This window comes from Camarhynchus parvulus, chromosome 4 (genome assembly GCF_901933205.1).
Source record: "Camarhynchus parvulus chromosome 4, STF_HiC, whole genome shotgun sequence".
NCBI classification, from domain to species: domain Eukaryota; kingdom Metazoa; phylum Chordata; class Aves; order Passeriformes; family Thraupidae; genus Camarhynchus; species Camarhynchus parvulus.
Window position 1 is genome coordinate 56,233,366 of NC_044574.1, and position 24,094 is coordinate 56,257,459.

The following is a 24,094-nucleotide window of genomic DNA, read 5'->3' on the forward strand; positions in this document are numbered from 1 at the left end:
TGTGTCACCATTAAGAACTGAGTTTCCAACATGTCCTCCATTTTATTCACTACTTGATAGTCAGAGCTATCTTAACAAGTATAAATAAATCCTGTTAACTGTTCTGTAATTATGAATGACCAGACACACTCACATTTTTATTATCCTTGCTATGTGGATGTTGCTACAGCTGCTGCAACAGTCTGACTCTTCCTAAGACAGGCACTTCTGCCTTAAGATGTCTTAAGAGCCTGCCTCTCTAATCTGTAGCTGCTGGAGTTAAAAACGGTTTTAGATATTAAAAAAGATACAGGAAAGTTGCCATCACATGATGATGACTAGCCACTAACAAGTAATTACTTGCAACACAAAATTTTTTCAGACAGCTAATTAATCAAAACACTTGTTTTATATCAGCTTCCTGAATTTCAGTCCTTAATGGTAAACCACAATCGCCTGGTGTCACACAAGTCAAGTGCCACTTTGGGTAATGTGAATTTTCTGGTTTTTTTAAGCATTGTAAGTAAGCTCTGTGTTTGTGTGTGTGTGTAGCGGATGTGTACAAGCCTTGCCGAGCCACTAATATTTAAAGTTTGTCTGGCAGCAGGAGAAGACTCCTGGTACCAGAGCGAGGAGCTCTGTAAATAATTAACCTTATCATTAAATTGTTATTTGTTAACCTGTGCTGGAGGGAGAAGATGGGAGGGGGGCAGGTGGGAATCTGCTAAGCTCATCAGAAATAGGTTGTTTTTTGCACCAGAAGAATAAGGTGACTGTGGAAAGAAAAATCTGAAAGGGAAAAGAAATGCAGATGAGGCAGGGCATGTAATGCCTGTTTGCACATGAAATTCCCTTCCTGATTAGATTAAAAAGGCAATTTTTTACAGAGCCTGCAAGTAAGCGGGGAGGGAGGAGGCGAGAAGAAGGAGCATGAGCATTTTAGCAGGGGTAGGTAGTAGTGTAAGGTCTGGCACCTCCTGCAGGAGCCGGGCGCAGCCTGCTCGCTCTCCCAGCCGCCGCACATGACAGGCACAGCCTGAAGTCAACTCAAAGTCACCCGAGGAGCCACAAACCTGCGCTGCGGCTGCCGCGCCGCGTCCTCCCCGCACCTGCTGCACGCAGGCGGCAGCAGCACAGCCTTCCCTGCCACCAGCCCTGCTGCCAGCTCTGCCACCAGCCCTGCTGCCAGCCCTGCCGCCAGCCCTGCTGCCAGAGCATCCCCCTGCTGCAGGCACGGATTCCTCAGCGGCTCCTGGGATCCTGCCGGCAAGGATGCGCCGCTGCCGCATCTGACGCGCCTCTCCCGGGAGAGCTCCCGGTAGTTGGAAGGCAATAAAACAAGCGAGAAGCCCGTGAGAGCATCACACGAGGAGCTGGCCGTATAAAAGGACTTTTGGGAGGAATCTGGTACGGACAAAGAGCCTTTCGGGAGAAGGGACTGTTATTTTTGCTTCTTGGTTGTGGAAATAAAGGGTGCCAGAGACGAGTGCTGTATCCTGAAGGATTCTGCCGTGGCCTTTTTGGTATTGTTCTTCTCTTTCCCCTTGCACACTGCACAGTGCTGAGCTTTTGCTGTGGAATTAGAGTCTCTGGCGCTCAGCCTCCTGTTCCAGCCGGGAGGAAGAGGTCTTTCTCCCGTCCATCTGTGCAGGCACTTTTTTTGAATGGAAGATACATATTTTTGCTGAAACTCTTTTGTTGTGACATTGCATAATAGGCAGTTGTCTCACTGCAGGAAATAAAAGAAACTAAGGGAAATAGATGGAAAAAAATTGTTCCCCAAAGCAAAACTGAAGCAGGGAAGAGAACATCGAGATCGTTTCAAGCCCTGCCCAAGATCTAGAAGACCACAAATCTCCTAGCTCCAGAGGAAAATACACTATTACAAAAACTCCTCAGCAGTCAGTAGCGATGATTAATTGTGGTGTTTTGTCTGGATGCTGCTGGTGAAGGAGAGCTTTGGAGGGACGTGGGGGCTCTGGCCTGTATGATGCCTGAAGACAGGAATGCTGGAGTCCGCAGCCCAGGTGCCTTAGCAGCAGCTCCCTTCATTCCCAAAACTACTTACAGGAGAATTAAGCGGTGCTTTAGTTTCCGCAAAGGTAGGTGTGCTCTGTGCTTTGCTCTGCTGGGCTGGTGAGGCCGTGGCTTCTGAGAAGGCAAGGGGGCTCTGTGTGCAGGGGCAGATGAGAGCACCCAAATAAAAGGCATTAAACAATGCAGATGCCAACATTCCACGAATGATTTATTTACTCCTTTGTTCGTTTGTTTGTAGCTGGCTACAGATACTGTCTCCTCTACATAATAGCCCATGAATGCAGGAACGAGGTGGAATGAGACAAGATCATTGCAGTGCCTCTGAGCAGAATTGAGTGAGAACACCGAGGGAATTAGACCTGTGATGCTCTGAGTTGCTTGTTTGGCAGAACATCAGGAAAGAGAGTTAATATTTGCATTTTGTTTGTGTGGGATGATGGAGGGAGAAGAGAGGGAGCAAAGCAAGGTGAACAATGTTTATCTGTGCAGAAGCTTGAGTCCTTGAATTCAGAGGTTTCTGATGGAATGAAGTGTAGCTCTACAATGCACTGTCCTGGTGCAAGGGCTGCATTGCCGCTTCATCGTGCTGCCCTGCAGCCTGCATTTGCCTTTTCACCTGCTGCATTTTATAGCCAGTTTTGTTTTGCATTGCACATACCCCTGTAGAAGCAGAGCATGGAAATACTCGGGGTAAGAGGGCAAAGAGGAGACTGGATGTCATAATATGTCAGCTGAAAGCACTGGAAGGGAAACACATGTCTGAAACAGAGATACAACGAGGGATAGTAAGGTGCTAGGGCACTTGGGATGGGTGGGGAGAAACTGTTTCCATGACAAGGACAAAAACTTTGTGTGGAGGGAAAAAGAGGATGGATATTAGTGCTGTTTTAAAAGCTCTGCTGGACTGAGAAATCCAAGTGAAAGGGCTACATTGTCATGTTCTTCTGACGCATGAGAAATTATTTTATGAATTTTACAAATAATATGTACAAATTATGCAAATTCTGTTGCCTTCTTCTGCTGCTGCTTCCTCAGCTGTTGCCCCCTGCTGCCATTTGCCCTTTTGCAGGAGCAGGCAGCTCTTTGCTCCCAAGCCTCAGCAGCAGTGGAGTGACATCATTGCTTTCGAGAGTTGGCGAGCAGGCAGTCAGGGGCGATGTCTTGGAAGGAAGGATCGCAGCCAGCGAGGGGCTCACTGCAGAACTGCTGCAGAGATCAGCTATCACATGCAGCTGAGGTAGCACTGGGAGCTGCTTGTTCCCCTGTACCCTCCCTCCCCAAGGCCCTTGGTGGCTGGAGTTCAGTCCTGCTGGAGGCTGCCCAGGAGGATGTGCGTGTGTATTGCATTTCAAGGTGTTGGTGTGAATTAGAGCTGCCTGTGCCCCGTTTATGCCCTTAACTATTTTGAGAAATGCTTGGAAGTTGAATAAAGGATTAACTGATAATTTTGCAGACAGCTGCCTTTGTGCCTGGGTACAAGAGCTTCAGCTGTTGATTCTTCCCCCATATGTTCTGATACAGAAACTCTCCATGCCTAAAACTCCCAAGTGAAGCAGCTGCACTTGGGGCATAGGACAGTGATGGAGGTGATGCTGCTAATTTGCTTTCCTCTATGTAAAATTTGTTTTGGTTGCTTTCTTAGATACATTTTCTGTCAAGGCTCCTAGATCAGAGCTGTGGAGTGCTGGGGCATGTATTTAACTTGATGCTTATCCCACTGAAGTCAACAGAAAGATTAACAGATATTAACTGGATTCAGTCAAGCCCTTACTGTGGTGGCACTGGCACATTAGGCTAACTACACTTGTCTTATTAATTGGTTTACTGAATTATTGCAACTTCATTTGCAGATTGTATACCTAAGTATAAAAAAAGGCAAAATTAGCCTTCTGTAAACCTAATCCATAATTGCATAAAGCAGATCAATTAGATCTAAGCTGTGCAACATGATGCAGAAAATAAAATGAGCAGGGGAAAAAGCACTGGCTAGTCATGGGAAGATGTGTAAGAGAATCATGACATCATCTTCACCAATGACATCAGGTATAGAACTCCTCCTGGAAATCCAGATCAAAGTTCCATTGTGGTTGGCACCAGAAAATTAGATGCCAGACTTTTGGGGTGTGGGAGTCACATCATAGGAGAAGTCAAAGTTCAAAGGGCAGCATCTGAACAGAGACAGAGGCAAACATCTTTAAACTGCAGTTTGAAGCAGATGCTCTCTGTTTAAGTACCACCACAAGAACTTCCATAGAGAATATGCAAGGTCAGTGGAGAAAGCAGTATTTGAGGAGGCATGTAGTGTTGAGAACATTCAATAATGCGGTGAATTTGGGCAGACAGAGTTGTGGAGAAGGGGGTGGCATTGACTGTGGCCAGAGAAATAGTGCAGGCTCTGATGTGATCAACTGTGACAAGTTCCTGGTGATGTGTTTCAAGATTGTCTCCTTTCCCTTCCTGTATCTAATGCTGCTCTTGTATCAGAGTTGGTTTTGCAAGCAGATTATTGGGGTGTGCATATGTTCTAAACTCCAGGGTGGGAGTTTATCTTACTTTCTCTACTGCCAGCATCACACTGAGTGTGGGGTTGGGAGAAGTCTTGAAGAGAAGAAAATTATTCAGGCAGGAACAAAATTCTGCTGCCACTGGTTTTGGTGGGGTTTTTCCTCTCCTGTACTTTACAAAATTCTGTAGAGAAGAAGAAAATACTTCCTGTCTTTGATCCACTCAAAACAGCCCATACTGCTGGAGAACATCTGAGCAGAGAGGTGATGGAAAATAATGATTAAAAGCTCTTTACTAGGTGTTACGTGGTCATGGAAGCCACTTCTTTGTGTTATTGCAGGACCTTTGTTCCCAGCCCCACTGCTGGAAGCCATTCATCTGATCTCTTATTTTCTGTCAATGAATTACTGAAGAAGAATTAAGAGCTGTTCAAAAATTCCCATCCAGATTCTAAGCTGAGATCAGTTCCTTTAACCTTAACTGACCCTTTCTGATCAGTACAGCCCGTGAAACCAGAACTTGTTTTGCAAGCACCAGGCTCCCTCGATCCTTCGCTGCACACGTACAGGTGTGGGCCATCTATGAAAACATCAGCCCTCAGTGCCTTTTGCTGTCTGAAACCTTCTGGCTCACTGAATGTGTGTGCTGTGGTGGATCTAGAGTGGCAGGTGGCCTTTTTTGGGATATTCCTTATTTTAAGCCATTCCTTACAGGAGAATGGCCACCTAGATTTTTCTCCTTTTTTCCTCCTGAATTAGAAGTCCATGGACTTTAGATGTGATGCCTGCCTGTGTTCAGTTAGCTGAGGAAATCATTGACTAATAGCATTCTTAGATTTTAAAGCCATACTCTAATTGTGACTGTGTACCATGAAAAATAACCACAGTGCTTCCACAGCTCCTGAAGACACATGCAGAATTTGCATACAGCACTGTGGTGTTTTTCATGAGGTTTTTGGGTATCTGTTAAGCATGGAAACCCAGTTTCTCAAAGTGTTTACAAAACTTGTGCCACGGGAATGTTCTAGTTAATGAGTAACTGCTCAGCATGCCCTTTACCAGCATGTGATTTTCCTCTTTGATGTTATGCGTGATCTTGGCTTAATTGGATATAGCTTTACAGACCCGCAAGGGCTCTCTGAAAAAGCAGTTCTGCTGATTAAATCTAATGACTGGTCAGAACTGGATGCTGTGCATTTCCCTGCCTTCCACCAGCTGTGGGGAAGCCAAACCAGTGCTATTCTGAATCTCATGGTTTCTTGTTGATTTGTTTCTCCTCTAGTACCCTATCCCAAGGATAAACCAAGGCACAGATAGATCAGCTCTTGTGTATCTGTGTATTTCTGGATTTTGAAGACATTGAGATTTAGGAGCCACTTGAGTTTGGATTAGAACATGAGTTATGAGGGCTCTCTTCTACTTCCTTCTCCAACAGAGATGTTCTTGTTTAGTTACTGTAGTGGAAATTTACTCCTAAGAAACAGCATTTGAGATTATCTCAGTGATTTTGGTTATAATCTAGTCTCCATAGCTTGGACTGTCTTTTCCTTTCTTCTTTGTAAAGGAGGGGCAAGTAGTTACCCATTACAGCTGATAGTGTTCATCATTTTCTCTGCCAAACATAATGGAACTGCAGTTTTCACAGGAATACCTTTGCTTCCAAATAGTCAACCCCTTAAGGCTTGTGGACTGTTCATCTGCAGCATCTCTGTAGCAGTTTTAGCTGTGGCATGAGAGGGGATGAAAGCATTAGAGAGGGGCAGTGGGAGAAGGTATGCCTTGCCCAGGAGACACCAGAAGGATGATGAGGCAGGTAGAAGACATGGCAACATGATGTGGGAGCAGAGTTGTCATGTTTCTGTCCCTTCTGCCCCTGGCAACAGAGAGTGCCTTTGCCATAAGGCATCAGCAAGTCTGTAACTTAAGTCAATATTTGTACAGGCTTATCGCGACTGATTCATTTCATGGCCAAGTGCTGCCTGGTGCAGTGTTCCATGTTTGTTAGGTGGAGGAAATGCTTCCTTTGGAGAATCTTGTTCAGCCTACACTTAGACACCAACCCAAGTCTTCCTGAGATTAATTCCAGTGCCAAACAAATTGAAAAATAGTGTTTAATTCCAGTTACAGACATCTTAGTGCTTTCTGGTTCCCACCTGTTTTCACTACATTTGTGTTGTGGTGTATCAGCAATTTATAATAATACAGTAAGGGATTTTGCTCTCACTGCACAAAATGCCCTTATTCTGATTTTATGCATTATCTGTTAGATGTGCTTTGAAAACCAGTTTTAAAATGAACAAAAAAAAAGGCAGCATCAAAAAATGTTTTAATAGAAAGTGATGTATTTTGACTGCAGTGTCATTACTAATAGGAGTTCCAAAGCACTCTGGTCTAAGAACTTACTCTCTCCTACAAATGGAAGCTGCAATATGCACATTACTGATTAAAGAAAGTTAGCATGGTGAGAAGAAGGTATAACCAGTAGCAGAAAGCTTATTCCTGCTAATTGTACTGTCAGCGGGCATGAAGTGTAGTTATGCGTACATTCTGGTATAATTTGAATATCCTATCATATTTTGTTTGAAAAGAGGCAAAAAGTCTTGTGTTTAAAACCAGGAAATCTCATGCGTTCTTGCAAGGAGGCTTAGGCAGTATGTTCATAGGGCAAACTGGAGTAGGATGGCCCAGTCTTGTACCTAAGAAGAAATAACCCCAGGGAAACAACTCTGGGGAAGGAACCTGGGTGTCCTGGGGGACAGAAAGCTGGACACAAGCCAGCAGTGGACCTGGCAGCAAGAAAGATTTGACAGCAGTCTGGGCAGTATCAGCAGAAGCAGAGCTAGCAGAAGGAGGAAGGTGATTAATGTCTTCTGCTTAACATTTTTTAGACCATATCCAAATATTGTATCGTTTAACAAACAAAAACCCATCAAACCCAGGAGGTGGAGATAATAAGTAATGTGAGTTGAGCAAAGGATCACTAAGGGGTTGGGGAGCTAGAGCACTTGCTCTTTGGGGAGACGCAGAGATAATGGAGCTCATTCAGCTGGGAGAAGGGACAGACTGGGGGGCACTGAAGTGCACCCTTCTCATGTATTAACAGCTTTGAAATCCCCAGAGTCTCATAATCACACAGATGCCTTAACTGACTTTCAGTGGACCTTCCTCCCTAATTCCCCTACTTTGAGGAGTGTGTAGCAAGTGGAAGGACTTGAGGATTTTCTTTGTGTCATCCAGCTGCAACTCTGAACTTGGAAAATTACAGGAAACACAAATTCTGTTAATACTCCTCCCATTCCCGTAGTCAGTTTTTAGGAGTTTAGGAAGATATGCAATAATTAAGAAAACATACTTAGCATACTTAACTCCTTTGCCCACCTCAAGGCCCCAAACTTTGTGGATGCTACTTCTGTCAATATTCTTCTAAGCTTGACTCTGAAATTGCAAAAATTCCTTCTTTAACTGCTAATTGTTGGGCTCCGGGTTCTGTACAGCGTGTACAAAAGCAGTAATAGCAAGTGACTGTGTGATGTTCATTCCCCTTACCTACTGCTGGTTTTGGCATCCCTAAGTGTGGGTACCATGGAAATCACAAAATACACTGCTCTGCATCTCAGAGACTCTCTGCATGTCTTAGCAGGACATCATTTGCTCTCTCCAGTTACTTCCTCTGCTACAGTAAAAATAATTGCTTGTAACTACCAACCTCAGACCTTCCATCTGGGTAACTTGAGACCTGTCCTACATCTTTAAGCATTTGCAAGGCAGCTGTCCTACCTACAACTGAGGTGTAAGTTACCTTTTTGTTAAAGGAAAAATGTACACATGAAAGGTTACCCCGATGGATGCTTCAATCTGAATTGAAATGTCAGGGTGAATTAAGTTCTTAGGTCAAAAGCAAAAGCTGTCTAGCTCAATTTTGGTCTTTTATTAGAAAAAGCAAACCAAAACAGTGATGTTTTTCTTGTTGAATATTTTATATTTTTAAACCAGCAGGAACAGTGTGCTCAGTGAATGGCACAATTTACTGCCTCTTTTTTTTTAATACTTTATAGTGTACATCATTGCATACGCAGAGTAGTCATTTGGTCTTTAATTTCTGATCGTGACTGCCTTAGAACTATTCATTGTCTTGCTATATATAGAAATTGAATTGCCTTCCTTCAGCCCTAGTACTGTTCAGCAAGTGGTGATCTCAAGAGAGAGCTTCCAGCACGGATGACATGCCTGAACATTATTGTGCTGCTCTGCACTTTGAAAGGAGAGGCAAAAGAAGCTGTAAAGAGTAGCTGTCGTTCCAGTGGTAGCACTGGTACCCTCAGATCAGAGTTGAAATTAATTCTGTCAAAAAACCTCCATTTTCTTCTGAGCTTAAGGATGAATTCAGGTTTCCTGCAGTTCATCTGGCATATTTCACCTTTCATGTCAGGAACTTCTTTTCATATACACAAAATTTATTACTGCTAAAGCAGATGGTTATAATGCAGTTGGTAATACATAGTGGATTTATCATTGTCTATTTGGAGAACAAAATAGTAATTTCATTTAGTAGCAACAAAATTCTGAGTTATAAATATTTTTCCCTCCATGTGTACAGATGATGTTTACATGTCTTTGGAACTGATACAGGAGGTACTTAATAATTAGGCATTAACCAAAAAAAGATGGAGATATGAATCACTTTTGAATCAGAAGTTTTATGACAGAAAATCCTGTTTGTGTTATTTCTGTGTTTTCTGTGCCTGTGGTCTCGCAAATAATGTAGTGTTTTATTTTAAATAATAAAATTTTTGAGCATTGTTGGAAAATATGTCAGCACTGTATTTTTGTAAGAGTGTCAATGGTGAAACGAGCATTCTGTCCTTAAAAAAGGAGTATGTTAATTGTCCAGGCATTTAAATGACCTGCAAATTGCGTGGCTCGTAACAGAAGGGTGGACTCCTCAGATGTGTTTGTGATGCTCAGCTGAGTCCAGGCTCTGTTTTTGGTGCAGGTATTTTTGGGCAGAAGCTGGAAGACACTGTGCGGTACGAGAAGCGCTATGGGAACCGCCTGGCTCCCATGCTGGTGGAGCAGTGCGTGGACTTCATCCGCCAGCGGGGGCTGAAGGAGGAGGGCCTTTTCCGACTGCCTGGGCAGGCTAATCTCGTCAAGGAGCTCCAGGATGCCTTTGACTGTGGAGAAAAGCCCTCTTTTGACAGGTAAAACCCTGCAGCTGTTCCCCACGCCCTGCAGCCCAGGCAGGGCACGGTGTGCAGGGCTGGCTGACCCACAGTGCTGTAAAACACATGGCAGCAGCAGACAGAATGACATGTTTTTGTAGGTTTCTCTGTGTGTTTCCCATTACTGCTCTGAAATGTCTTCTTTTTTGTTCTGACTTTGATGTCTGATTTCAAAGCGTTTCTGGAGAATTTCCTTTTGTGAAAAGTTGGTTAGGAGAAGTATTGCTAATGTTTTGGCTTAATCAAAAATATCTGGATTGCCTTGATCTTAATATCATTTGAAATGCAGTGGTGATGCTGGCATTTAGTCAGTTCCACAAAGAAAGAATTTCTGTTATCACCAGTCTCAGTGTGTTCTGTTACCTATAAAACTGACTGGAAGGGAAGATACTTTCATGCATTTCTTTATAATTTTGGGCCTTTGGTCTTAAAAGGAAAGTCGCTCTGACCATAAAAACAAACCTATGTGGTCTTGAGGGTCCAGGTCTGATTTGTGTTCCAGTATTTATGCAATTTTACAGAGTTAATGAGAGTTTCTGGGCCAAGGAAAACCTGGTCCTGTTCACACAGCTGGGTATGACTTTACTCTCCTGTAAGTAATTGTAGTCTCCTGTGATTTTTGTACTGTCTTCCTGTAAGTATTGGTGGCAGTAGTCGCATATCCAGAGTGTGCAATCAGAGAAACAGAACCAGTGCATTATGAGTGCTGCATGGACTTCTTAACTCTGACCAGAATTAGTATGACGGTCATGAAATTCCAATTGAAGAGACTGTTAAACAGTGGTTGTCCTCAGCATGTGCCCTAAGTGACATCTACAAGTGACATCATACCCCCACAGTGGCAATGGCAGCTTCACTGCAGTTGTGGGCCCAATGGGAATTAGGAGGAAGAGGCAGATTGCATTTATTATGTGAGACCTTTATCTGATAGCAATCCGAGTAACAGGAAGGAAACTGTAGCTTGATCTTTTAGTGCAAAAACATGCCATAATTCAAACCTGATTGCTGGAAATCATTTAGGTGCCTCCATTCCCTGTTCCTGTGAAGTGAGCAGATTCATTAAGCTTGAAGGTTTGTGCATCAGATGCACAGAAGGCAGACACCTGTAATGTTCTTTCATCTCCAACAGTTTCCTCAGTCCTGACCCTCAGTTTAAAAGAAAATTTAAGAATTTATAATGTTCTGGAAAAGTGACTTGTCTTCCTATGAGGTTATTCGTTTCTTGTTTGAAGGTGAGTTAGGATAATTGATGAGTAAATGGCTTTATGGAGCCAGAGGACTGTGGGAAGTGACTGTGTTAGCTGATGAATGTTTATGGCATGCTCACTCACTGTTCAAACAGCATGAAGCTTATTTAAAAATGGTGAAGAAGCATCTACTGGGTATGTTTCCTTACTTGGACATTATGATAAATATTACTGATAATGTCTGTCTCTACCAAAGGGTATGCAAGTGGCAGAACCAAAAGGTTATTTTTTCTGTGCCTGTAAACCAAATAATTGTAGAGGAAATGCTTAAGAAAACAAGCCACCCTGAACTGTGGGAAGATGATGTACTGAACACCCCACTGAGAGGTACAGCTTGAAGGAAGTACACAAATTCTAACTGCTCCCAACAAATGAGACCAGGGCTCAGCCACACTAATTTTTTTTCAAGGTTATCTAGCAACATCTGTAGCACAGACTAATGAGCCCCATGAACAGGTATGCTGGCTGAGCTTTAGCAGATGAAAAGGAGAAGAGATTTTACATGCTACTGCTGTGAAGGATGCACATAATTTCTACTCTAGCAATTAGAAACAGCAGCAGGAGCTGCCTATAAATCGCTGGTCCTGCAGTTCTGCTTCTGAAGCTCAGAATTTCTAGAACACTGACCTTGTACGTCCCCATGTCTTGCACAGGGTGCTTTTCCTGTTTACTTTTTCACATTTGAGTTTGGAGAGGTGTGATTCAGGTGTAGCAGTGGTTCAGAAGTCAGGCATAAACTGCTCTGATCTGTGAATCGTTTCCATTGGGCATCTGCTTTTTCCCCCCAGCCTGTTGTTCCATTTGTAAACTCTTGAGGTGAAGTTCATTTCACAGTAGTGCCTGTGAGTAGAGTACCTGTGTGATGACCTTGGTTTGGGGTAACTTTTCATTGTGCTGAACAGCAGCATGGGCTCTGGGTTTGATGCAGCCTGTTTGGTAAGCTGAGCTCTTGGAAAGTGGCCACAGTAGTACAGAGTGCTGTAGAGAAAGAAAAAAACACATACATTAGGCATCCATGCTCATTTTTTCTTGTGAACCTCTAGGTCCACTGTGTTTAATCTGCAATTAATTACATGTTATTATTAGCCAAAAGTCCCATCATGCAAAATCCACCCAGGTTCTCTCTATTAATTTACATCAATAGTAATAGATATTTTTGCAGTTGGAGCAGAGCTGACATTTTTGTTCCTTGGGCATGGAACACAATGGAATACAGGTCACACTTCCATAGCGGTGCTGGGTCACTGGCTCTGACAGGGAGAAAGACTGGCTGCTGTCATCAGTGTTGGAACTAACACAAAGAGCTGCTGTTTGAGGAGTTTGCCACTTTCTGTACTCACATTTTTTTCCATGTTCAAGTGCATGTTAGTCAGACAAACACTTCAGAACACGTGAGACACGTTGAAATATATGTGTAGGCTTTCTTTGTGTGACAAATTGCTATTAAATAATTCTTCTCTTTATGCCTTCATAGCTGATTCAGTAAAATATGTACCGTAGAATTAAAAACAAAACCAAAAGTAAGGTCATACACCCATGGTTAGTACTCCTTTAAAAGGTCATCTGTGTTTTAAGATGGTTGCACACCTCATCACGCTGGTGTTGGAAGATGGAGTTCAGAGGCACAGATCTGCTCTTTGCCCAGAGCTGCCATCCACAGTTCTGTGGAGCCACTGTCCTTCTTTGCCCCCTTTTGCCTTCCTGTCTACAGCCCCCTGGCAGAGAAGACCATGGAGCAAGCACAACCAGAGCAATTAAATCAAATTAGAAACAAAAAGGGGAACAGCTTCACTCAAAAGAAAATGCAGCCATATTTTGAAACATATAAAACATATCTGAGAAATGGTTGCTGTCATGTGAGTTAGGACTAGGTATTCCAATACTGAAGTCAGTTATAAAAAACATAGTGGAAAGAACCTCCACTTATTAATTTTGATCTTGATCTTATAGTTGGAATAAGATGTTGCTGAAGAATTTTGTATGAGAATGGAACACGCGTTTAAAAATTTTCAATCTCATGGACTGTATCTGATCTGAAACATCCAAGACCCCAGGCCCCCTCTTAAAAAACTGGAACACCTTCATTTCTTGATGATCAGTATTGGAAAGGTGAGGTGCAGCTGCTGCAGCTGAAAACTGCTGAGGCCTTTCGTATGATGAAAAACGCAACACTTCAAAATCGTGTGTCAGTTTAGAAACAAAAATCAATAAATACCTCACTCCCTCTGAATGTATCTGCACATATTGTGAAACTTGCTCTAAGGAACTAGCTGTGCAATTAGGCAATCACTCATGCTTGCTACTATTTGAAATATCCTTGGTATTTCCAGTACAGCTCCACCTCTGTGTAAAATTGCCTCCTCCAGGGAATCCATTTTCTTCCCCCTTGGGTTATTTGCTTCTCTCTTCTTGTGTGTGTGGCTTATGTTTTACTTATAAAGTCCCTCATGTCCTTTACAAATCACACATTTGTAATGACACAAAGTGAATTATGACCATTTGTTCTGTGAAATTACCACAGAGAATATGGCACTGCATAAGGAAAATTGCATAAGAATTTGTTCTCCAGTTTTTACCTCGGAGGGGTAAAAATTGGATTTCTTTTTCCATATTGCCTCTTTTCCTCTGCTGTTCATCACAATTACTCCCAGATGACATGTGAGATAAGATTGCTCAGGGAGAAAAAATATTTGAAATGTCACTGAAACAAATATTAATAAAAAAATTAATGTGATTGATGTATGTGGCTTGGATTTTCATAACTATTACTGATGAACATAGTTCAGTGGTTCAGAGAGTTTAAAAGTTACATAGCTCACCCGCCAGCATTTGCGTGCATGCACAAGAGAGAAGGAGAGCACATAAATGCATATCTAGCAAATCAAAATCCCTAATACATTCTCTTATGAGTATGAATTGCTCTAAAAAAGGAACAAAATGTTACTGCTCTGGTCACCATTGCAGTCAGCTCAGAAAAAGGTACCTAAGTTGGTAGTATGTGATAGCTGGCAAGTGCTTATTCACTGGAGCCAAATAATCCAAAATGTAAAGCTGCACTGTTCTGAGGCATTTAATCACTGGGATTGTTGAAGCAAAATAAGACAGTGACAAGGATGAGGTGACAAGGAGCACATGCACAATTCTTTTTCTTCTCCAGAGGAGGAGAAAAATTTTAAAAGAATGTTTTAAAGTTTTGGTGAATGCTGGAAGATGGGACATGTCTCATTTGGGCTGCAGTCTGCATTGGCACTGCACAGATGGCAAGCAGAAAACACTGGTTGTAAAAATTGTTCTTTGTTTTTCAGATCCAAGCCTGTACATAAGAATTTGTTTAGAAGTAGATAGTTTCTCACAAAGAAGGGCCTTCATATGCCTTCCTACTGGCAAAGTGCAATAATCCCTTAAACTCCACATTTTTATGTGAAATGAAGTCTTTACTCAAAAGCTTGTTCCTGCCAAACACAAATGGCCTTAGGCCTGTGAAAATTCCTGTTTGTTTCTGCTGGTTCCAGCCTTTCTTCCCTGATCCTCTCAATCTGCTCATCAGCTATGCCTCTGGATCCACTTCCATGTCCTTTCCAGTTCCAGCCCTTATTCTAACCAGCTAACAGAAATAATCACTGCATATGGCACAACTTAAAGACCTAGTCTAGCAATTAAATACTCATTAAGAGATACATCTAGTGTGATGCAAGGGTCATTAAATTAGTTTAATTGGTGTCCTGTTGTGTTTTTAGTTGGGTTTGGTGTCCTCAGAGTGTTTTTAGTTACTGGCAGTGAATGAACATTTGTAGTAACTTTGCATAAATTTCAGTTTCAGAAATGGTTGGTTTGTCAGCTCTGATTAAAAAAAAAAGAGAAGCCAGCTATGTATTTCATTTGCCAGTGACCAATGATTTCTTCGAGGGCCATGGTCACCTTTAAGAAAGGATGACATCTTGTTACCATGTGCAATGTCTGAGAGAGTGTTTTTTTCAAGCATTCTTGAAAAAAACGAGTAGCAAAATTGGTAGCTTTCTCTTCCAGTAAACAAGAACAGGTAGGTTATTTGTTGTGGGTTTCCATGATTTTACATATGCTTGCAATCCCTGAAAAATACTGGAGAAACTTAACAGTTTTTCTGAACAATCTATCAAGAGAAAATAATTACCAGTATATTCAGTGGAGCTGGTAGATCTTTTTCCTAGAGGAAACCCAGGTGTTTCTTAGACCTCTGCCCACCTTACCTGAAAGCTCTTGTGTCTCTTTAAGGATCTGTATTTTTTGAAGTAATTTTTAACATCCTTCCCCATGGAGTTTGTCTTTTTCCTTGTCCTAAATTGCTGTCTTCATTGCTGTTTTTAAAGCCTTTATAAACCTGCATAAATTGGCTGCTGTTGCAATTAGTGCAGTTGGTACCTAACTCAGAAATGGAGTCTGCCAGTCTTCACTATTCCTTGTGGACCGTGGAAGGTAGCATGCTTTGTAAAAATGGTGGGCACCGGGACAAAGGAGCAGGATAGGTTTGGTTTATTTCTCTGTCTAAACCATAAACAAGAATAGAAATCAGTTGTTAACTTATACTAGAGCCAGACTGGTAAATGCTTTCATATATGCTTCACAAGGTGTAGGCAAAATTTAATCTGGTATTTAAATGAAGCACAGCACTGCTGGTACCTAGATCTCTACATTATGTAGGAAAATTATATAGAGTAATGCTTTGAAAATACCCACACAGAGGAAGAAAAATCACATAGCACATTAAGTTAACCTGACCTTTGAATTTCTGGACCAAAGCCTGTCTCCCAAAATCAGTCAAACTGGTACACAAAATGTAATGTTCTCCTTTGTTTTATTACCAGGACTCCTAAATTGAATTATAGCCTTGCAGCTTATTGTTCCCTACTGTTTGTTCTTCATGCAAACTGTTTATGTGCCATCATGATCTAGAGCTATTTTTGGCAGGGCATTAATCTTTTTGTAATGTGACCTTGCCTTGTTAATACTTCCTCTCGCGGAGTTTACGAGGGGCTTGTTGGCTTTGTGCTTGGAGCGCTGACTGCAGCTCTCTGAGCACAGTCTGCTGCTCTGAGTGTGAGGGCTCTGCCTGGATTTCTGGTGACCTGCTGGGCTTCAGGCACATTGTTTATGGTAGAGGGAGTGAAAATCTGCAGGGAGTGTAATCGGTCTGACATGCACTTCCATGGTGTCTGTGGTATCACAAAGGAAAGTGCTGTCAAAACAGCAACGCCATGAGAGATATTACTGACAAAGTTCAGATGAATGGGGCTTTGAATATGATGACTAAGGAGAGGCTGGGACACGTTTGCATTTGTCATGCCTGTGCATGAACAGTGCTGGAGTGGGGGCATGCTCCTTTGGAAATGCCACCATGAATGCAGTATTAATCTTTCGGTGAGATAAGTCATCTTTCTCAGACCTCCCACCACAACATGCCAAAATAGCTGTTCCTCAGCTTGCTGCTGTTTTTTATGTTACATTAAATTCCCCACTTTGTGCTTCATCATTCCCATTTCAGCTCATAATTGTGCACTTGGAGAAAGGCTGCCTCAATTAATGAGAGTTGTTCCAATTTAGATAACAGAGGATTTTCTGCCAGAATTGACATCTTGTGTTTTAATAAAAATTAATGAATACTTCTAATCATGTTAATTATGAATGTGTAATCATAAAACACTTTGATATTACACAGTCAGATAGCAAAAGAAATATGATGATAGGTATAATCATTAAATTTCTGTAGCTGTAATGATTCTGGAATGTAGGCAAGGACAGTGCTCAAGGGGGAAATTCTAGCCCTGTCTTAAGCTAATCAGTTGTAACTGAAAAAAGTCCATGAGGAAAAGGTCCTCCATAGGCCTGCAAAGATCCATGTTTTAAAAACTTCACCAGTTATCCTCAAGGCAGAGATCTAAGTGCTGTTTTTTGACTTAGACTGTCGATGGAACACTGTAGACTAAAAAGAGAAATAAATGCTCCCAGCCCTCCAGTTCAGCACTTGTTTGAAACCTACAGCTGTCCTCTGTGGCTGAAAAGTGTTTACTGGTATTTGTGGACTAAAACACCCAAAACACAGATGCATTAGGACTGGTGTCTGCCATTTTAAAATTTTCCCTTGTAATTTAAAACAAAAAGTGAAAAAAATAATACTACCTTGTAAGGTCTAAACAAGTCTCAGATTCTGAGAGACAGTCTTTTAGTTACATTATTTATAAAAATACCGACATTTTTTTACCCACAGTTGCACTCCAGAAAGTTACTAGCTTTTGTCTAAATGTTGATAAAGCAGAATTTAAAAATACAGTTCTTAAAGAGCTTGGCAAGCAGTATGTCTGTGTATGCAGGCTGTGTTTATTTTGTTTGTGCTGCCCAAATCTGTGTGGTGATTTCTGTACAGATAGATTAAATCTTAAGAAGTGGTCCAGTACCTTTAAGGGAAAAAAATAAAAAATGTTCCAAAATCTTACTTTGCGACCCCACCATCTCGTGGCAGCCTGTGGTATTGCCATAGAAAATAAGAATTGAAAAATTAGTTTAAAATATTGTATATGTGTATCTCTGCTGATTGTGACCTGGGTTTCTAATCCCATCTTATAAAACACCTTTCTGTATACTTGTAAATACAGCATGTGCTTCAGGAAGTTAATTTGAGAGCAACACATCCCAGTTTCCTTCCTCCTCAGCATCCTGCCTCCCTGTTTCTCTCTCAGTTCTTCCATGGCAGACCCACAATTTTTGGCACTCTGCTTACCTCTCACAGTGATAACCTAACAGTACTTCACACCCCAAAAAGAAAGTTTAGAAATTGCATTAATTTTCAAGGCTTCTGTCCCCTTCTTCAGCCCTTTTTTATCCTTCAGCTGCTGTGCCCTCTAGGAACAAGTATTCCACAGCAAGGACTGGTGTGAAATTATTCTTACATACTACATGAAGCATGATCCTGGCAGTACAAAGAAGGGGAAGATATTACTGTAATCTCCTTACTGAGAGACCTATGTGCCAACTTCCAATTGTTCTTCAGTAATTTCCCTCACTTAACCTGTTTGATTCTTGTATTTTGGAAAGACCTCTCCAGTTTTATGCAAGTAGACTCTGTAAAGAGGTGGTTAAGTCCTTCAGCAAGGTGTGAGGAGTTTCCTGGTTTAAATAAAAAAAGCAGTAATAATAAAATCTTCAGAAGGATGATCAATGCTGAGTTGAGATTAGATAGAGCAGAAAGCTAAGAGGCCAAATCTGAGCTAGCATTTGAAATCTCATTAAAGGGTACAACCAGACCTAGTTTCATGCTAGTAGTTCCCCACATCTGTTGTATATGTATCCAAAAAGTGTGGGGAGTAGGCAAACACTGTTTTGAATTCCAGCCACTCTACAACAGAGGGTTGCAATTAAGAGATTAGAATTTGAACTTTCTTTAAAAATGTGGGTTTGCATTAGTATGTTATAGAGTTTCTCTAGAAAACTCTTTTTGGAATTTGGTCTGGGAATTATTCATTTTGGAATTAGAAATGTTTTCTGCACATTCATTTTGAGGAGTTTAGTAGTAGTGAGCATTAAAACATATACAGTGCTTTATCATCTCTCTTCTTCTGACATACCACACCACATTACTCTACGGCTGTTCCCACCGTTCCTGTTAAGATTTAACTTAGTAAAAGCCATTACTGTTTTAACAGATTATTCCAAAATAATGATTAACATACCTCTGGCAAAGCTTAAGTACATCAAATACCAATGGCTGCCTTTGAGACGCTCTGAGTTTAAAAAAATACTCTGTGTGTGTCTTCAAAGAAAAATAAAATACATAATAATGCACCTTGTAGTCGTGTGTGCCTTTCCTGTTTCTTATTAATTAATGAGCAAAATTTAGTGCCCCCTGCTGCGATTTTTCAGAAATCAGAGAGAAAGATAGCAGCTTGCAGTACAATTCTTTATCTGAGCCAGGGTAAGCATGTAGAACATTCCAGTAAGGATTTGAATAAATGCCGGAGTAGCTAAACCCAGGGATGGAGCCAGACATAATGCAAGAGAGATTTCTTCATGATAACTTGTGCCTTACATCTAATTTCTACTTACTTATTTTTAGATAAGTACTGCTAAGTTAACAAGACTGTAATTTGCACACCACAGAAACATTGAAGCAAGTGTGATTGCATTGTCTGAACTTGTGAATGTGACCCTTCTCCCTGTGTTACTTTTAGTGTGCCTGATAAACAGCTGAGGCTCCTACTAGCTGTATCCAAAAAAAACCTCTTAAATTTCTGCAAATGCAGTTATGGGAGGCCCATGTTGCATCAGGCCTTTGACTGCTGGCCCTGTGCTGTTACCTGTGCTACAAGCATTCAGACATTTTCTGTTTGGTGCCTCAGCTTACTTGGTAGAGGATAGAGCTAAAACTCATTTCCCAGGGATTTGTGGTTCTGAGTGTAAAGTTTATCCAGGTTTTCAGTGTAAGAGTACAGCTAAAAGGCACAGTAGTCATTTAGTGGGATCCCATAGGAAAAAGACACATATCAGGGAAAAAGCTGTAATTCCAGTAGGTAGATTTCAACTAAATGCCTGTGGTGTATATGTTTCCTTTAAAACCTGCTTCTTGAATACTGGTAACAGGGGATGTGGTGATAAAATGGAGTTGAGACACACTGGGCATGTTTTGGGAGCTGGGGCCATCTCTAGTAGGAGAAAAATTCCCAGTGTGTAAATGCCTTGTTTCTAGCTCAGGTGAAAATTAAAAGTGTCATTTAGGATGAATTTTGCATGTCTGAAGGGAGATGCTTGTCAACAAGAGGCAGATCTATCTCCTCCATACCTGTCTCTGCAAACAGGGCCTTATGTGTAATTATTTATGGTAATAAATCACTGGAGTTGATAGATGTTTGCCTGTGGGTATCCTGAGTTCTTTATAGGACAAAAAAATCCAACAAAAACCAGATTACAGGTAGGGTTTGTAAATGTATATATTGGTGATGAGTAAAATGTGGGGTGGCAGTGGAAAAGTGGCAGGTTTTAGCTTGTCAGTCTCACAGCATCATCCTGATTCACATTAATGACTTCTTGTATTCCACCCCAACAGCAACACAGATGTGCACACCGTGGCTTCACTGCTCAAGCTGTACCTAAGGGAGCTCCCAGAACCAGTTGTACCATATGCAAAATATGAAGATTTTCTTTCCTGTGCCAAAATGCTCAGCAAGGAGGAAGAAACGGTGAGTTGGTAACTCAAGTAAGGTGAAATAAAAGGCTGATCCAGTTTTCAGGAGGAGAGAAGCTGGCAGTTGTCCTGATTTAAATGCGCATCTATTAATTGAAGCAGGTTTTGTATGAAAATTCTTGCCACCTGGATCCTTGGGAGTTCTAAAGAAAAGTGTGTACTGTAACCTTAGCTGTATTTATTGCATGTCACTGAATCCAGTTTAAGTAAACATCACTGTAAACTTCAACAGCTTCCATTTTGCACGGAAGAGATGTATATTTTCATGGAATAGACTCTGAACTGTAAGAGGAAGGGTCTTGATGGTTGCTGTTTAACTCTTGCTGTTAAATCAGGAGTCATTTATTAGTCAGAATCTACTATGGACCAGAACTGGGTAAAATAACCAAGTAGTTTCTTGTAGGAAATGCCAGCTACTTCAAACCAGAACTGTTCCTGGAAGGCTTAGCCTTGTTATCAGCAGGAGGAATGGAGCTGCTGCTCAAAAAAAGAAAGAATAAAAGAAAAAGAAAAGACACGACGAAACCAAGATATTTATTTTCTTGTTTATTTTTTTCCAGAGTTAATCCATGTTAGCCTAATCCAAAATGGGTTCTACAAACTGTTTGTTCCTGATCATAACCTATATTTAATGCTGCAGTTTGTCTGTTGTGTGTGTCTGTTGTCTTGTAATTGGAATTGCTGACTTTTTTTTTTAAATCTCTGATAAAATATTAAAAAACTGTGCCTACTCACTCTTTATTTTTCCTTAAACCTCTTAAAGGGCCTGAAGGAACTGGTGAAGCAAGTGAAGAGCCTGCCAGCTGTCAATTACAATCTGCTGAAATACATCTGTAGGTAAGTGTTCTTGCAAGACTATCACAATGGTATTTTTAAGTGTGAGCTGACAGACAGACCTGTCTGTCTGTGTGCCCCGAAGGAAAAACATTACTCACACTTGGGTAACTGAGGACTGGAGAACTCAAGTGAAGGTACCAAAATGGTAGTTTACTGCATGACTAATTAGTAATTTGCTCTATCAAGATTGTGACTTTCTTTCATAAGCAGGCAAGGAGTGCAAGAAAGTAGAAGTGAATGTATTCTATCCTCTCGATAGGACCTTGTTTTTCCCATTTCTAACTGCAGTTATTGCTTTTGTTTGCATTTGGAATGCAATACTTAAACTATGTTAAGAAACAATCATGTGATTTGACTTTTTTTTTATAATTTTCCACCTTACATGTTCCTTAAGGACCTCTTTCTTCCCCACAGATTCCTTGATGAAGTGCAGTCGTATTCAGGTGTAAACAAAATGAGTGTGCAAAACCTGGCTACAGTTTTTGGCCCCAACATCCTGCGCCCCAAAGTGGAAGATCCTCTGACTATCATGGAGGGTGAGCTTACTGTACATAACTTATAAGAGAAAAGAAAAAATGTCTTTAGGTTTATTACCAGCACATACCAGTCTGTGCAGTAAGTTCCATATATCTGTTATATAGAGACAGAAATTTTCAACCTGAATGAGCTTTTGGGTTAAATCTTGCAGGCTAGTGTGAAAGGTACTGAAATGTGCAGCATTGCAAGGAGACTGCATGAGATTGTTCTGCCTTGGCAGCTTCACTAAACATGGACCTTCTCTCTCAAAAATTCCTGCAAGCATGGCATGTTCTTAGTCAACACATGGAGTTGGAGTGCAGTTAATATTTCACCTGTGGTTCTTGAGGACAAGGAAGAGCTCAGGTTCACACTGCAGTGACCTGTGTAGAACCCCCCACGAGGCAGTTGTGTATTGCATGCCTTCCTGAACAGCAGGAATCAATTTACCAGATTGATTGCATGCTCTTATTTACAGCCATGTTCAGCTGTAGCATTTTGCTGTGATTAAGACAAAAATATGGATGTGACAATGTCCTCCTATGACTGACTTCCTTCTAGTCTTAATCTTTGTAACTTTAACTCTGCATGAAGTACATGATGCCTTTTCTGCCATCAAACATGTTTTGCTTAATGTGTAGGAATTACTAAGCTTTCTTGAAAATTAGGGCTGTACATAGACTATGCACCGAAAATCCAAAAAATACAGTTTTCATAATTTATTTGATACTGTATGGAATTATTCTTTCCCTGTGAGTATGATGCTTTTTCTCTTCCCAGATACAATTCCCTCTATACTTTGTTCATTCACTTGTTTTTCTGAAGCCTCACTTTTTCTTCTCCTTCTTTTTAATTCTTATGACAATGACCATGTTGCTGTGAACAGAAACATGGCATTTCCAAATCATGTATGAAATCTGTGAATACTGTCTGGAGCAGCTCTCCAGCCTGCTTATCAACAGCCCTAGAATTAAAATGATGGTGCCTGTTGCAGGAAACGGGATTGATTCTACGTTCTCTGTAGGAAAACACAAAACACTTTCTTAACTATAGAGAAATGGGTTTGACTAAACAGATTCATGACCTCTTCTAAGCATTACTGTAAGATTTGACATAAGACAGTGCTGATTTGCAATTGGACTACACATATTTAAATGTATAGGGACTTTGAACAAAGACTACACATTGACTGGTACTCACGGCCACCCTTTTTCATTTCTCTTTGCCTTTTGGAAGATTCAGAGTACTTTTCTTGCACAATTATTCAAAATAAAACATGCAGGTCTGGAGAATCATATTTTTATGATGGGGATGAGGAGTTGGTTTTGTTTGATTCAGCAGAGATTTCTTTCAGAATTCCAACCACAGGGAAATTTTTTTCCCTGTCAAATGCAGTCATAAAAGTTGCCTGAGGACAAAGCAATGTTTGTAGTTAAGTTCTGCACACAACAGGTAATGTTCTAAGAAGGAATGCAGCTGAGTGTGCCAGGGGATTAGCTAAGTGAATTTTCCTGCTACCTAGTTCTAAAGTATCATTTTGCCTCAGCAAACATACAAGTGAGAACAGCTAAAAAAGATACTGAGTACCCACATTGAATTGACTGTTGGTGTACGTGTATTTTAAAAGGATGGGATATAAAATCCAGGGTATTATAGAGAAGGTGATGTGAAATGATGTTTGCACAGTGGGAATTTATTGATTAGAAAAGCACAGCATGCCTCTCAAACCTTTTTAGCGGTTCAAAAATGAGGTGATTATTATAACTACCTTGACCTTGTTCCTGAAATATTCTTAATAAACCGTAATGAGGGACTGCTTAGCAAAATAGAGTTGCACATCTTTATCATGCCAAGTCCAGTTCTAAACGCTAGTGTGTAAATTACAGTGCAGTCAAGTGGTGTGCACACCAAGGGGCTGTTCTTTCAGAGGAGGGGTGGCCATCTATTACAGGAAGCAGCAAGCTGTGGTCCTGCATTACTTCCATAGTGTGCTATAATGTGGCATAGTTCTCTGGCTGTGTTTAACCACCATGGAGTGGTTAAATGCATTCACATTAAATTAATTCTGTCTCATTACTGCACCGTTTTGCTTCAGAAGACTATAACGTCTGTTCCAGCAGTGCAAATCCCTTGCCTGCCCATTTGCTGTTAAACTACCAGACATAAGTGCTGTGCCAGAATGAGACTTTGGTTTTAAAACGTTCACCACATTGAGTGGAAAGCCATCATTTAGAATGATGTTACTATGTTCTGCTTGTTATCTCTTCCTGTGGTCTTCATGGGATGCAGTTACTGTCATGGTAACAGCCTCTTTGCAAATGTTCCCATTGTTTTTAGGGGGTCTGTGAGGCCTTGCTGGCTTGGTGTGATGGAAGGAAGAGATCATGCTGATGTGGCCCTGTAGCCAAGAGGCACTTCAGCCTTGTTAAACATTCAGGGTGTTACACAGATGGCTGCATTGTGTCAATGTTTGTATAAGCTCAATGTTTGCTAGGTATTTGTGGAATCTGGGAGATAAAATGTATTTATGCCTTAAATAAAACA

General features: G+C 41.2%; 1 protein-coding gene across 7 annotated transcripts in view; it reads left to right on the forward strand.

Annotated features, from left to right (window-relative positions):
- The window catches only part of ARHGAP24 (Rho GTPase activating protein 24), a 184,413-nt gene that overhangs the window by 156,326 nt on the left and 3,993 nt on the right, over positions 1-24,094 (forward strand). For 6 of the 7 annotated variants that reach the window (XM_030948382.1, XM_030948385.1, XM_030948384.1 and 3 more), the window contains 4 exons: positions 9,514-9,721; positions 20,060-20,192; positions 20,961-21,034; positions 21,449-21,570. In XM_030948382.1, coding sequence (XP_030804242.1) covers positions 9,514-9,721; positions 20,060-20,192; positions 20,961-21,034; positions 21,449-21,570 — 537 coding nt within the window. Of the gene's footprint in view, positions 1-1,802; positions 2,082-9,513; positions 9,722-20,059; positions 20,193-20,960; positions 21,035-21,448; positions 21,571-24,094 lie in introns of those variants that run through there. The other variant, XM_030948389.1, reaches the window with a different exon arrangement.